Source organism: Triturus cristatus, chromosome 11 (assembly GCF_964204655.1).
Source record: "Triturus cristatus chromosome 11, aTriCri1.1, whole genome shotgun sequence".
NCBI classification, from domain to species: domain Eukaryota; kingdom Metazoa; phylum Chordata; class Amphibia; order Caudata; family Salamandridae; genus Triturus; species Triturus cristatus.
The window spans coordinates 1,065,339,710-1,065,353,610 of NC_140594.1; the positions used below are offsets into that span (position 1 = coordinate 1,065,339,710).

The 13,901-nt window shown below is 41.1% G+C and overlaps 1 protein-coding gene across 3 annotated transcripts in view; it reads left to right on the forward strand.

Moving 5' to 3' along the window:
* GNB4 (G protein subunit beta 4) overlaps window positions 1–13,901 on the forward strand; it is a 684,865-nt gene that overhangs the window by 467,942 nt on the left and 203,022 nt on the right. For all 3 annotated transcript variants that reach the window (XM_085635394.1, XM_085635395.1, XM_085635393.1), the window contains one exon: window positions 3,399–3,505. In XM_085635394.1, coding sequence (XP_085491520.1) covers window positions 3,399–3,505 — 107 coding nt within the window. The remainder of the gene's footprint in view (window positions 1–3,398; window positions 3,506–13,901) is intronic.

A 13,901-nucleotide genomic window follows, 5' to 3' on the forward strand; every position in this document is an offset into this window, starting at 1 on the left:
CCTGGTGCCCCGTTAGAGCATAAACTGAAGAATTAAAGTCTTAGACCATGCTTGGAGTAGGGTCTTATTTGTGAAGGTTCCTGCAAATTGCTTTCTTCTTTGTGTCCCCTTTGTTGTTCTAGATCATATATTTCTTTGATCTCCCCAATCTTGATCTTCAGGGGGCAGTCCCTCAGGACCATCTGAACAGGCTGTGGTTGGTGCAGACTTTTGCTATTTTGAGGACTAGTAGCAGCACCCCTAACTAAGGTTTATTAGCCTACACTAATTTTCAGCGTCCAAGGCAAAAGTCCCTCCTTTGAGTTCATTTTTGTAATGAATATGGATGTTCAAGGGCATTAAATGCCTAAGTTGCCCATCTTGGTGATGATGCTGTTATCTGAATATGGAGCTGAGGGCTGCATGCTTTTACTTGGCTCACAGCAAGCCTGATGGCCCTGTTGTAATTTTGCTGACCTGATGTGCTGCTGGTCAACTTGCTTGGATAGAGGCCTGGCACCTGAAGGAGTTGAAAGGAATGGAAATAATGCATTGATACTGAGAAAAAGGCCTCTCTGTCCTGGGATTCTCTTGATTATCCAGAAATTATTTTAATCTGTCTGAGCACGCACTGGATTAATGGAACACAATAAAAAAAAGAAAAAAAATTGGAAAAAAAGCCCACAAGAGGCAATATTTTTAACTCCCTCTTTCTTATTTTTCATTGTTAAAAGGAGTTCAAATTAGCCAGATTGGTCTGCTCTGTGTTTAGGAAACACTACTCTACTACCTCTTTTAAAACTGTAGAACTAGGTAGGCACAATAAGTGGCAATTTAAGCCACAACGCCTTTGAAAATTCCAGAACAAGACCGCCTTTTCTTAGTGCGGAGCAGGGTCTGTGAGGCAGTTGGTTTTTCCAGCTCACTAGAGAAGGATCCCCGAATGCTGTTGCCTTTCTCTTGCTCTTAAACGCTTTTTCTCTGCATATGTACCAGTTGGTCACTTTCTCCACTCCTTAGCTAAGAGGGGAGCGCCATCTTTCTGTTGGCAGGCGATCTCTCTTTTGGCAACAGTCAAACCCATCCACAGCAATGCCATTTTATTGCTGTCTTCTTTATAGAAGGGATAGTTTATGGTCATGCGGTATAGCCCGTCCCAGTGCTCTGCCCAGACAGGAGAATGTTGCTCCTTTAAAAGCGCAATTTGAGACAGCCCCAACCTTTACTTCTCTCCCCATCCCTCCAAGAAAGAACGGCTGCACGGTCTGGACCCTAAATAGGCCCTTAGCTTCTTCATCGAATAGACTAGAGATTGCAGACAAGATGGAAAACACTTTGTAGGTTTCTTTGGAGCAAAAAACGACATAGAGATGCAATAGATAACCATATCCTGATGAATTGTTGTGCATTAAGATCTTCTATGGATTGCGCAGTCATTCCACCAGAGGGAAGGCTGCTACTACTGCACTACGTGTGCTTTACAAATACACATGTTCTGTTATCTGCTCTGTAGATCAATTAAGGCCACTTTGGGAGATGGTGACACTTCCGCTTTAATCCTAGTTGAGGTAAGTTCAAACACTTTTCACCAGTAATCTGCAGTCTTGACACAAACCCACTCGAGATGTGAAAAGTGTCAGCAGCCACACCTCTAACAGTTCATGTTATGTGATGGGCTGAATTTGTGTTTTTATGGGTGTACTATATGGTGGTTGAAATGTTTTTAATGAACGTGTCTCCGTCCAAACTCGTTGCAGCAGTATGCCCATTTTTTGTCAGAGGACTTGCCCTAAGGGCGATTTCCATCTTCTTTCGCACAAGGCTTTGTCACTGGTGCCTCAGTTTTTATTGATGCATACAGCCTACTGATAATATGTCTGTTTGATTGGAGGGTTATAATAAGAGGCATCGTCTTGCTTGGCTTTGATTCCTGTGGGGAAACAGAAATAGCTAGCCTTGTAAAGCGTCCTAAGCTGAAAATAAGTGAATCTGCCCATGGCAGTAGCTTGTCGGCAATATTGGACCTCCTCTAGGAACAGGTCCCCAATCGTGGTTGCTCTCCAGCACCTTATTTTATGAAGGGAGGATTGTTCTTCATTGAGCTGGCTGAGTGGGTTTTGCTCGAGCGGCCGTTCTGGAGCATACAGAATGGGAAGTGAGGCACGTTTTCGGATTCCATCCCAGACCAGTTATGTGCTAGCTACTGAATTTATTTCAGTCCAACTTCCATGGGGAATCTGTCCAATCAGTGCTCATGGTTGGGTAGATTATGCAGTGTCCTGTTCTACAGCCTGATGGGAGATGTTTGGAGGGTGTTCCGAATAGTATGCATATTGTGCTCGTGCACAATAATAATTAAGGCTCCCTGTTTTCCATTTATACGGATTTTGACAGATAAATACAGACCGAAAACAATGTGTATTTTCTCTCTACGTTTATTTTTAAAAGTGGATAAATACAGAAAATTGTGCTTCTTTTAAGTCACTCTCTGTGCTGTCTTTCTTGAATTATAGGCTAGCAGCTGAGCAGATGAATAGCATGGAAACTTAAAAACAGGATGACATTTCTTTAAATAGGACCATATGTCAACAAACATATATGGTATAATGCTAGTATTTACCAGTGAATGTATTGTTATGTAATATTTAACAGCTTAAATAGCTAAAACACGACCTATATCAAAGTATGAGTGCGCATCTATCAGTTCAATAACTATGGAAATGTACAGTTTTACAACTTAATTTATATGCAAAACACAAAATAAATATGGATAAATACAGACAAATGTTAAAAAAATAAATAGCATAAAACGGGAACCCTATAATAATGTAACTCAGTGAGGGCAGCTAGCCTCCTTCATCATATGGTAACAGAGTTGAGTCTGGGTTGCCCCCTCACCCTTGCCAATGTGATCATGTTTTACCCAAGTGTTTTGAAAAATTGTTTATTTAGAGGAGCAGGAATGTTGTAGAACAAATATAGGAGTTTGTGTAGGATGACCTCCTTCATTAAGGCTCTCCTTCCCATCAAAGATAGGGCATGGAGGTCCATTTCCTTATTTGCTCTTCAGGATCTCAATAGTCCCACATACCCCATTCCTAAGCTAGTCTGGTGGTATTGGGAAAGAGTTTGTCAACTTTTTTTGAGCAGTTTATTGTTGACTTGATAACATTTGTGGCTGTAATTGAGATGGTAAAAATCACTCCTGTTTCCCGTAATGCTATTCACATTATGGTCTTACCTGGAGGCACCCTTTAACTTTGTTTAGCCGTACACACAAATAACTCTTTGCACATCTAATGAGATCTACAGATGCTTGCTAGATGGCAAGGGCTAACTCTGTTACATAATGGATGCAAACTGAGTTGATGTAGTTCAGAACCTCTTTTGATTCATTTCTACATTTCTCTTCTCCTTAGATTACAACAAGTTTGGATTCAGTGGGTCGAATACAGATGAGGACACGACGTACCCTGCGTGGCCACTTAGCTAAAATATATGCCATGCACTGGGGATCTGATTCAAGGTTTGTAAAAGTCCTCTTGCAGGTTTGATTGTTTTGCCTTTAGAATATTGACTATGAATTGAAGCAGCGCTATTTGTTAATGTGTACTTGTTAAATTATTGGTGGTTGAGCAGTATACATGATAAACATTTTCATCTGCAGTTCTTACTCTGTTGAAATAATTATTTTTCTTGGAATCTCTCTTAATGACATACAAATAACTTTGCACACTTTAAAATCTAGGTTTGGAAATAGGCAAATTAATTAAAACTAGGACTGAGAAGTAGAACAAAGGTGGATAGTGGAAAAGTTTGAAAGACTTTGCCGCATGGATGTATTTGTGGAAGAGGTTTCTTCAAAGACTGAATGTGATGCAAAACGCGAGTATCACACCCAGTTGCATACCAGCATAATACCATACAAGATTATTCTAACCAAGCCAGAAACTGACTGTAAAGGACTTTAAAAACAGTAAACCGCCAGATGGCAGGAGAGTGCACAGCTTTTGATTGAATATTTGCATGCAATTTGGGCCATTTAACCACTTTCAGTACTGATATTACGCTTGTAATTCTTGTTCATCCAATTGATGGCAAACATTAGTCCATCCACAATGACTACCATTGAGCTCCTTGTGGATACCTTGCCAAGCAAGGCAAACATCTTGGGCCCTTTTTGATGCATGTACATTTATGTTGAATTTGATGGAGCATAAAGTCACCTTAAGCAAATTATTTTTCTTCTCCAGTGTTTAGAAAAAGTTTGTTCTGATATCCTCCATTTCTGTTACTCAGACATTCACAGAAAGCAGTATCATGGTATGCCATATATCGTTGGCAATTATATAACCATAAAATGACAGCTTACAGGCATCAACCATGTCCAGTGGTACATCGCTGTGTGCAGCATCTCATGGCACTGCTCAAAGTCGACACCCAATTTGATGGTAGTTTTTGTATATTGCACGTGTAATTTCTCAGCCACATCTCTCAGCCATTTATCTTTCTGTGGGCCTCATGGTTGTACCCTGTCTGCGGTGTCTTTTCTTTTTACCTAGAGTAAAATTTCATACTACATGTGCAGTAGCCCTCAACCTATTGTTAGTTGCATGTGTTGGCTGAAGATGCACATGCTTAACATTCTTTTGCCATGTAATGTTGGGCTCAGACTTTTGTAAGTTGTTTTTCTAAAATGAAGTCTTGCCGCACGAAAAGTGACGTCTACTTACGGCGCAGATTGCTCATAGGTACAGGCCGACATGTACTGAGTGGGCTCTGAGCTCTACGTGTTGTGAGCATGTTCCATCAGCCTGTTTGGTTCCTTATTGATCACATTGCATCTGATTTGAGTAAGCATCTGTCCTTTTCTTACCATGATGCGCCAAGACCAGTGGTCGAAGTGGGGAAAAATAGGTAGGGGAACTGTGGGCGGAGAATCAGAGGGCGGGAATAACTCGAGAATGGGGTCAGTGGGCGGAGTTAGAGGTGTGGCCTGGATTGGCAAAACATCCCAATCGTTAGTATTTGTTTGGCATTTCACTGACCAGTTACAGCTTATTATGTTTTGTAATTCAACCAATGGATACACATGATTATTTAACGATTAATATGAGTTATTGACATTAAAATAAATTCACAAAGAGGGATATGTTTCTAATCACAGAATGTCCCAAATATGCTTAAAAATGGAAGCACAAGCCATTTATTTCTGAGCCATGTATTTTCTGCCGTCACCAATATACACAGCGTCAATCAATTTTACGTGTGTAAATCACTATATAGGAAATGTTACATAAGACAAAGGACTACAAGATGTAGGAGTCACATGACAACCATATTAGTAGGCAGTATAGTTTAATAGTGATCTGGAGAAACACAAACTCAGAATTTAAAACTTAATACCATGATTGGGGGTTCTCTTTAATAATCATTATTGATTTCTATCAAAATGAAAACTTTTTGCAACATCAGGATAATCAAAGCCTTGAGGAAAATACCATAAAGCTCTAGTTTATACCTTGCAGTTTGTATGCAGCTCTAAGATGAAAGTTAATAGCTCACTGTTCTTTGTTAGGATTTTTACTTATAAACTGCAAGTAACAAAAGGATCTTACTGACAAAAGCAGTAACCCACTGACCTATTTACAATATGTGCACTTTGTGATGGGCATGGTACATTTTCTTTGCAGCAGGCCCATTAACCCTCTGCGCTATCTTTCCCTGAGTCAAATCTTCCACTAGACAAAACTCCGATCTCTCTCTAAGAAGAAGTTTATTCGCGGGAGTTATCATGACATTTTTATTATTGCCGAAAATTGCTGTAGGCCAGGAAGGAGGCAGCAAGTGCTTTTGAAACCATAATTTACAACGCCCCCACTCAAAGTCAGCACCCGTTGCAGTCACACCGGTCGCACCACCCTTGAGCCAGCTCTTCTCAGGGGTCCTGTGACCTCAGTGACAGTCACTGTTGCTCTAGGGTCTGCTACTTCATAGGCCTGCCCGCAAGACTGGAGATGAACTTCAGTATGGATTGTGGTGGGCAAGCCTTCAAGGTGAACCCACACTTGCCACTGCTAGGGTCCACCTACTGGTGCTAAGACACAAGGGCTTTTCCGGTTTTGCAGGGCCTTCTAAGGTCTAGCATGGCAATGTGCTCCCTCAGGAGAGTGGTCTGGGGGACTGTTCATGAAGGCTGAACCTGGTTCCCTAGTTCTAAATTCGACAGCTCTGCCCCCAGTGCTACATCCACTCCCTCACTGAACACCATACTGCCCCACTGAGAGAAATTCACACTGCCTTCAACTGCAATCCAATTTGACCTGCTATAAACAACTGGATGCGACTCAATTCAAATTACACACTCGGCAAGAGCAATATGCTGCCTAAAGGAAAAAGTAACAACATCCTGGAAAAAGCAAACACTCATAGGGAATGAAAGATTAAATAAAGCATGTGAAATGTAAGCAGAAACAACATGGTGAACTTAACGCTTTTACATTTATGCAGAAATCAACAAGTTTTTTTTTGCCTGAAAACTTCTGGGTCCTTTCTTTGCCTGAAAACTACAGGGCCCAGAAAGGACCTATTTCAATGTCCACTGCTTATATGCTTACAAGACATAAGCAGTAAGGTTTAAAAAGACCAAGGGGCATATTATCAAGGACGGCGTTAAAAATTATCGCCGGTTTAGCGGCAGAAAACTGCGGCTAAAGCTGCGATAATGGGCTTGATAATATGCCCTTGAGAATTCCAATAGAAGCCCATGTTCTAGTGTGAACCTGGGCTTCTATTGGAATTCTCTAGGGCATAATATCAAGACCATTGTCACCGCTTTAGCGGCAGTTTTCTGCCGCTAAATCGGCGATAATTTTAATGCCGTCCTTGATAATATGCCCCCCAATTCGTTAACACAAAGCCGCCGTACACATTTTGTTTTCCAATCGACCCATCAACCAGGTATTGCCGTACCTCCAGGTTTGGTGCACTTCCCCACCGGGGAAAACAGCGATTCACTGGCAAACTCAGTAAAGTGACACTAATGTTTTTGGGGTTTGAATAAAATCAATCTGGCCACTTTAAGAACACTCCGTCTTGTTTTTTTATTGATTTTTCATATTATGCACCTTTTATTTCCGAGGTTGCACTTTGGAATAGAAAAATGTAAAAACGGCATTTCCAGCAAAAGTAGTTTTCTTTTTTGCATCTATTTCACAGGCGAACAAATGAACAACAGAAAGAAAGAGGGTGAGAACCATTTCTTGAGTCATGGTTTTCGGTAAGTGAGGAGGAGTTAGACAGACAGAGGGAATAGGAGTAAGAAAGAGGGTGGGTGGGGCATCTGCCAGCGGCAGATCAGAAGCGGACACTGTCCTTGTCTCGTCTGGGCAGGAAGCAAGAGACGGGGACCTTTTCCTTCCCTGCTCCCCGCCCGTCCCCGAACAGCCACTAATGCTGAGCCTTCTTTAAGGCCGTGAATATTTCTGACGTCCCGGGACGCATGTTCAAAATCAAAAAGTAGGGGAACGAAAGCTATAGAATTAAAGAAGTAGGGGCACGCCGTGCGCTGCCGTTCCCGCCCACTTCGACCACTGGCCAAGACAGACACAGACTGTTGATGACGCCACAAGCCTTGAGAGCTGAGTGACAAGTGCCGTCTCCAGTCCTCCATCGCCGGAGAATGCTACGCCGATGATGGAAAGGATACCCTTTAAAAATGACCCGCACTGCAATTCAAAATACCAGTGGGCGCAACACCACGAAGTGTGTAATTTGTGTCTGTTCCCCAGACCACGATGATGACTCCTACGCATTGTGGCTCACTTTCAGATTTACTCTGGTACTGAACGGAGTGGAGTTTGGCACACCAAAGGATATACCAGGAAAACTCCACTAATATCCCTTGACATCTTGTGGTAAGAAGTTCCCATCTCTTGCTGATGAACCAGAGGAGACCTGCCCCTCTCTTCTACCCAGACCAGGGCAGTCCTTTTGGTCCTTTAAAGCCTCGTGATCAGCCTTCAGCTTAGACCCCTCTGATCGCCACTGGGACGACTAGTGAACATTATCCAGTAAAGGCCTTACCTTGAGACATGGTGGATGGGACTGTGTTGAGGACCTTGTTCCAGACATATGCATCATGGTCACAATAGCAATCACTGCTTTACAGTCTACACTAAACTTGTATCTACAGCCAAATGTGATACAAGTGGATAATGCTCCTTACCCTATAACCTGTTCATAGTATGTAGTGCTGTAGATTCACATGTGCCTACCTTTCTTCCCAAAAGCTTGTTTTTTTGCTGTATTTTCAATGAACATTGTGATTCACGCTTCTTGTATACGTGCACACTCCATCTATAGTCTCACCAGTGGCGGCTACTCTGCTAAGGTGGAGTGTCACCCCACTGCTTTTTAGCAGTGTAAATAAAGAAAAAATAAAATGGTAATAACTCAGTTATTTTAATTTTATTTGTTCCTGCTACGGCAGCTGTGCGGGCGGGGCTGTTCTGCTGACAGAGTAGCAGGGGGATGAGTGGTGGGCACTCTGTTAGTGCACATGAATGTTTGGCTGGCTGTCTTGGGCCAGCCAAACAGTCATGGGCACTTTGCATGTTCTCAACCCAGGCTGCATTACTGGTCTGTGACATTGTCAATCACATTTTGCTTCCACATACCTCTGCATATATATTCCGGTACACGTATTATGTACATTTGTTTTCTTCGATTTTAAAGAATACATGGTGTGCTGACATGGAGCTCCACCTGGTCCTGTTGCACCAGGTATGATGTTATTTAATCCTATAGCTTTCTTTATTATGTATTTTGTGCTCAAATATCTCAGGAGTAGCAGTTAATTCCTGTTTTAAAAGGACGTAAGACCATGGTGACCAAGTAAGGCAAATCAGTATTATTAAAAGAGAAAAAAACTAAAACTCTGAACTGCCTTCAAAACATTTCACTATTCTATTGGGTTGTATGTAGATTTCGCTTTGGACATTGTGTATTGTGGTGAGCCACCTTGATTTTATTGCTTGATTCAGTGTGATTCCCCTGTGAAATGGATCCAAAACAGAAAACACTTTAGCTGCAAACGTCATCTTTTTCTGATATTTTTCTATTACAAAGTGCGGTCTCGGAACAGAGCAAAAAAAGGATTAAAAATACGAAAAGTGGCCAGATTGGTTGTCTTCATAACCAAACACATTCGCTCCACTTTACAGAGTTTGCCATTGAAGTGCTACTTTCGTTTTCTCTTCTTTCCTTGAACTCCATTGTTCACTTCTCCTGCTCGGACGCTGCCCCTTCTCTTTCTTCCTCTTGTTCCCTCTTTCGGTCTCTATCTCGCTCCTCACTTGCTAAAAATCATAACTTCAACAAATGTCTCTCTTGCCTATATTTCACATGCTTTACTTAATCTTGTATTTTGTATGAATGTTTGCTGTTTCTAGGATGTTACTTTTTTTTCCAGGTAGCGTATTACTCTTGTCTCCCCTCCCTCATAGCCTATTTCCCATTTTATGGTTCTCCAGCACCTCAAGGTCATACCAATGCCAATAGCACTATGCAAATATAATCACTCCACTACATACAAAAAAAAACAAAGTAAAAAACGTTTTCATTTGCAACCCTAAAAGCTCTAGCTATCACAAATGCAAGACCTATTGCATCTCATGTTGTAACCTCCCACAAGGACTGGCCCTCTTACATGTGTTGGTACTTAGTATGGTTTATTTACATTCTGTTAGCACTAACAAACATTAACATTCGCAACACTAATAACATTCACTAATGTGAGACCTATTACATTGCAAATTAGAGCTGTTGGCGTTAAAAATGACGATGTTTTTTACTTTTGCTTTTTTATACCAATGGCAATAGCGCTCTGCAAATATAATTACACCACTGCAAAAAAAAAAAAAAAAAGTAAAAAAGTTGTCATTTTCAACGCAAAGAGCTGAAACTTTAACAAATGTGAGACCTATTGCATTGCAAATGCTTTGTATTGAATGGATGTGAGTGGCCAGACAGGTAAAACGTTTTCTCTCTAAGCTAGACCTAAAACATGATCTATCTTATGGATAGTTCTAAAATCCTGACATTTTTCTGTCAAATGTGATTGACTAATTCGGATAACCAAACCAATTCCCACACCTTTCCACATGTGCCCAAAGGGGGCTACATGTTTGATGCATGTCTGTGACACTCACAAGCTACACCCAGCACTTCCCACAGAGACCACACCATTCCAACGAGGCACTTTAAAAGGTTTTTATAGTTACCCATTCATCACCAAAGTGCTTCACTACTTCAACAGGAGTGAAGTGCTTTATAAATGCTGCAGTTAAAATATTTACTATCAAATAAATCTAGCCTACTGTAACATACTTGCCTTAATTAAAATATTGTGGTCTTGTTGACAGACATTTGCAATCTGAAATTGATTTCCATTCATATGCCATATTAACAAATCGTTCATTCGAACTGACGTTTAAATATTGGTGAGAGACTTAATTGTTCACACTTGGTGCTACTCGAAGCCCTGGGAGACACTGAGGTGACACAGAGAGCCACATTCACGTACAAGGTCAGAGCTGCTTGAATGCAGGCTAATGTTCAAAATTCTGCAGCTGCTTGAAGTATGTATATTGTAAAGTCAGCATGTTTGCACAGGACGTGTTCTTCTGACAGCAGATGTCGGGAAGCTGAGTCACTGCTGAAGCTGTTCTGGTACCCTGGCATGGTAGCAAACTAGCTTACAGCTCCTCAATTGTTCCGAAGTGGATTGCAGTCTCGTGAAACCGTTTGCACCAACACTCTTCCCCCACTTTACTTACTTGTTAAATGTGGGATTGAATACTCTCCCCTTTGTGACATTTATATGTACAGGGATGTGTTTTATTTTATTTGCTTTTTACAGCTCCTACACGGTCTAAAGAGTCGACAGAGCACTTTATATCCTCTGTCTGGAAGTAACAATCCACAGCTTGGAAAACAAGATGAAGAGAGCAAGAGCGGTTTCGAGGGACATGTTAAAGTGACAATGACAGTTATGTCTTTGTGGGGCCCAGAGTTGCATTTGTAGTGGTTTTGTGTACGTTTTTGTTCCGGTTTCTCGTTATTCACGGGACATATTTCTTTAAATAAACTATGAATTGCATTTTAGGCATTGTTTTTAATTGCAGGCTTGTGGGATTATGCTGATACAAACATCGCAGAGCAAGCAGGAATGAAATAAACAAGCAGGAGAGAGGAGTAAGAGGCAGCTGCCGGCCTACTAGAGGGAGCAAGCGTAGGCACGAGCGAGTTCGAGCCTAAACAAGCACTAAGAAAAAAGAGTGCTTACAAAGTAATAAATATCATGATGAGGAAGAGCACATGTAACAGGGGAAGTCCTCATGGGAGGTGAAAAAAGTTGAGAAGGAAAGACTTCTAAGCATATTAACCAAAAACAAGCAGCCCTTTACAAAAGACAGTAAAAAGAGCCAATTGCAAAGATGGGCGGCGCTTAAGCCTATATTCTAGATACAGCATGTCTCAGTAAGACAGCGCATGTGCTGCTTAGGCTAGACCTAAAAAGGCGGGTTTAACATATACATCTATACGCTTACATCTCGCTGCTATGGCAGCCTATCTTCAAAATACACAACACTTATCTCTCTTCAACACTCCAGTCATTAAAGCCTCCATGGAAGAACTTGTATATGTCATTCCATCCAAGATTCCTCTTGCATCTGCATGGAACCTTAATATAGTACTCACAAAACTCATGTGACCTTTTTAGCCTCTACACTCATGACCTCTTCAATTCCTATCTTGGAAGGTGGCTTTTTTAGTCCCCTAACTTCACTCAGACGTGTAGTGAGCTCTAGGCATTAACCTTAGAAGAACCATTTTTCCAAATACACAAAGTCAAGGTGGTTCTTCAAACCAACCCTAAATTCCTACCACAATCGTGTGTAAGCTACAAAGAACACAAGGGTTTATTGCCTGACTTTTCAGTTCTTCAAAGGCTCTGATCACATCACACCAGCTGAAGAATCACTTGCTGCCTGTCAAACAATTGATTGCTTTCAAAATCCTCTGATATACAAAGCCTTGCATTTTTCAGGTTAACTCTTTGTGCTTTGGACATAGTGCTCACAACTGGGTGCTATTGACGTTGAGGTCATATCCAAACACCAGACACTGAAGCAACAGATGTTGTGTGCTGCTCCAGTCCAATCTCACCCACCAGAACACTCACTTTTCATGCTGAATGTCTACACTTTTTGGGCTCTGGCAGCTGCCACCTGGGGAAACGCCTAACCCAGATTTTTCTGAAAACTCGACACCCCATCACATTGTCTATGATTTAATTTGTTCCTGTTGCGGGCCCTATGCCCAGTCACACAAGTGGGTAACGTTGTTAGAGTGACAAGTGGGGGAATGCTGGGTAGTAGGAATTTGTGGATCCCAGCTTATTCCGAAAGTTTAAGTTACTCAAATGCAAGATCAATGTGTGATTTTTGGCAATGTTTGAGGTTTGCAGGGCATTTTGGATATGAAACCTTTGTGAGGCCCACCAGGTACAGCACCCTGGACTCCCCAGGGTGTCTAGTTTTCAGAAATGTTTCGGTATGGAAGGTTTTCCTGAGTTCCAACTGAGCTAGGGGCCAAAATCCTTATCTTCCAAAATTGCAAAAAAGAGTTGGTTTTGGGTGTAAAAATTGGACTTGTCTGTTACAATTTGAGCCCTTTCCTGTCTAGGGCGCTATTCTTACCCACATAAGTTGGGTACCGTTTTCTATTGGGATGTGTAGGAACTCTGGGTATGTGGAAATTTGTGGATCCCTTCAGATTCTGGAACTTTCCCTCACTGAAATGAAAAGTTGTGTTTTTAGTCAGAGTTTGAGGTTTGCAAAGGATTCTGGGTAAGAAAACCTCTTAAGAACCATTTATCACACCAGCCTGAACGCCCACAGGTGTCTAGTTTTCAGAAATGTCTGGGTGTGGTAGGTTTCCTTTGGTGGCAGCTGAGCAAGGGCCAAAATCCAGTTACCCGCGTTATTAAGCATTTGCAATGCAATAGGTCTCGCATTAGGAAAGTTTGAGCTTTTTGTATTGTAAATTGACTAATTTTTTATTTATGTGTTGGTATTGAAAATATTGAAATTACTAGCTTTCTTATGTACAATGTCAATAGTTGTAACTGTTGCAAATGTGACACCTATAGCATTTGTAATGCAATATGTGTTGTATTTACGTGACTTAGATGTATTGATAATACAAATAACAATGGCTTTTAATTTTTGCAAATAATTAATGCTTAAATAAAAGTTAATGTAAATTATAATGGCAAGCGTTTAAACTTTTGTTAATAACTCTTGTGAAGATTATGTTTAGTGTATTTAATTGCGCCTAAAATCCAAGAACAGAAGTTAAATATTATCATTTTTTTTGTGCCATTTGGAATAAAGCCTAAATATGGAGAGAACATATTATAGCCAGTTGTTATTGAATGGTTGTACAGATTGATACTGTGGTGGCGGTGAGTGATGTTGTGGTGGTGTCGAGTGATGCTGTGGCGTTAATTGATGCTGTGGTAGCGCATAGTGATGTAGTGGTGCCCTTGAGTGATGCTGTGGTGGTGCTAAGTGATGCTGTGGTGATGCGATAGATAAATAGAGTGCAATAGTCCGATAGATAGATAAGATAGATAAGATAGATAGAGAGTGAGGGCGATAGAGTGTAATTATGTAGAATATAATTATGTGGCACTGAGTGGTTTTGTGTGGAGTGTATGTTGATTTTAGTGGCATGTAATTATGTGGCATTGAGTGTTATTTTGAGTGTATCTTGCATTGTTTGCATTGTAATTAATTGGCACTGAGTGTTATTTGGAGTGCATGTGGCATTGAGTGTAGTGTAATTATGTGGTG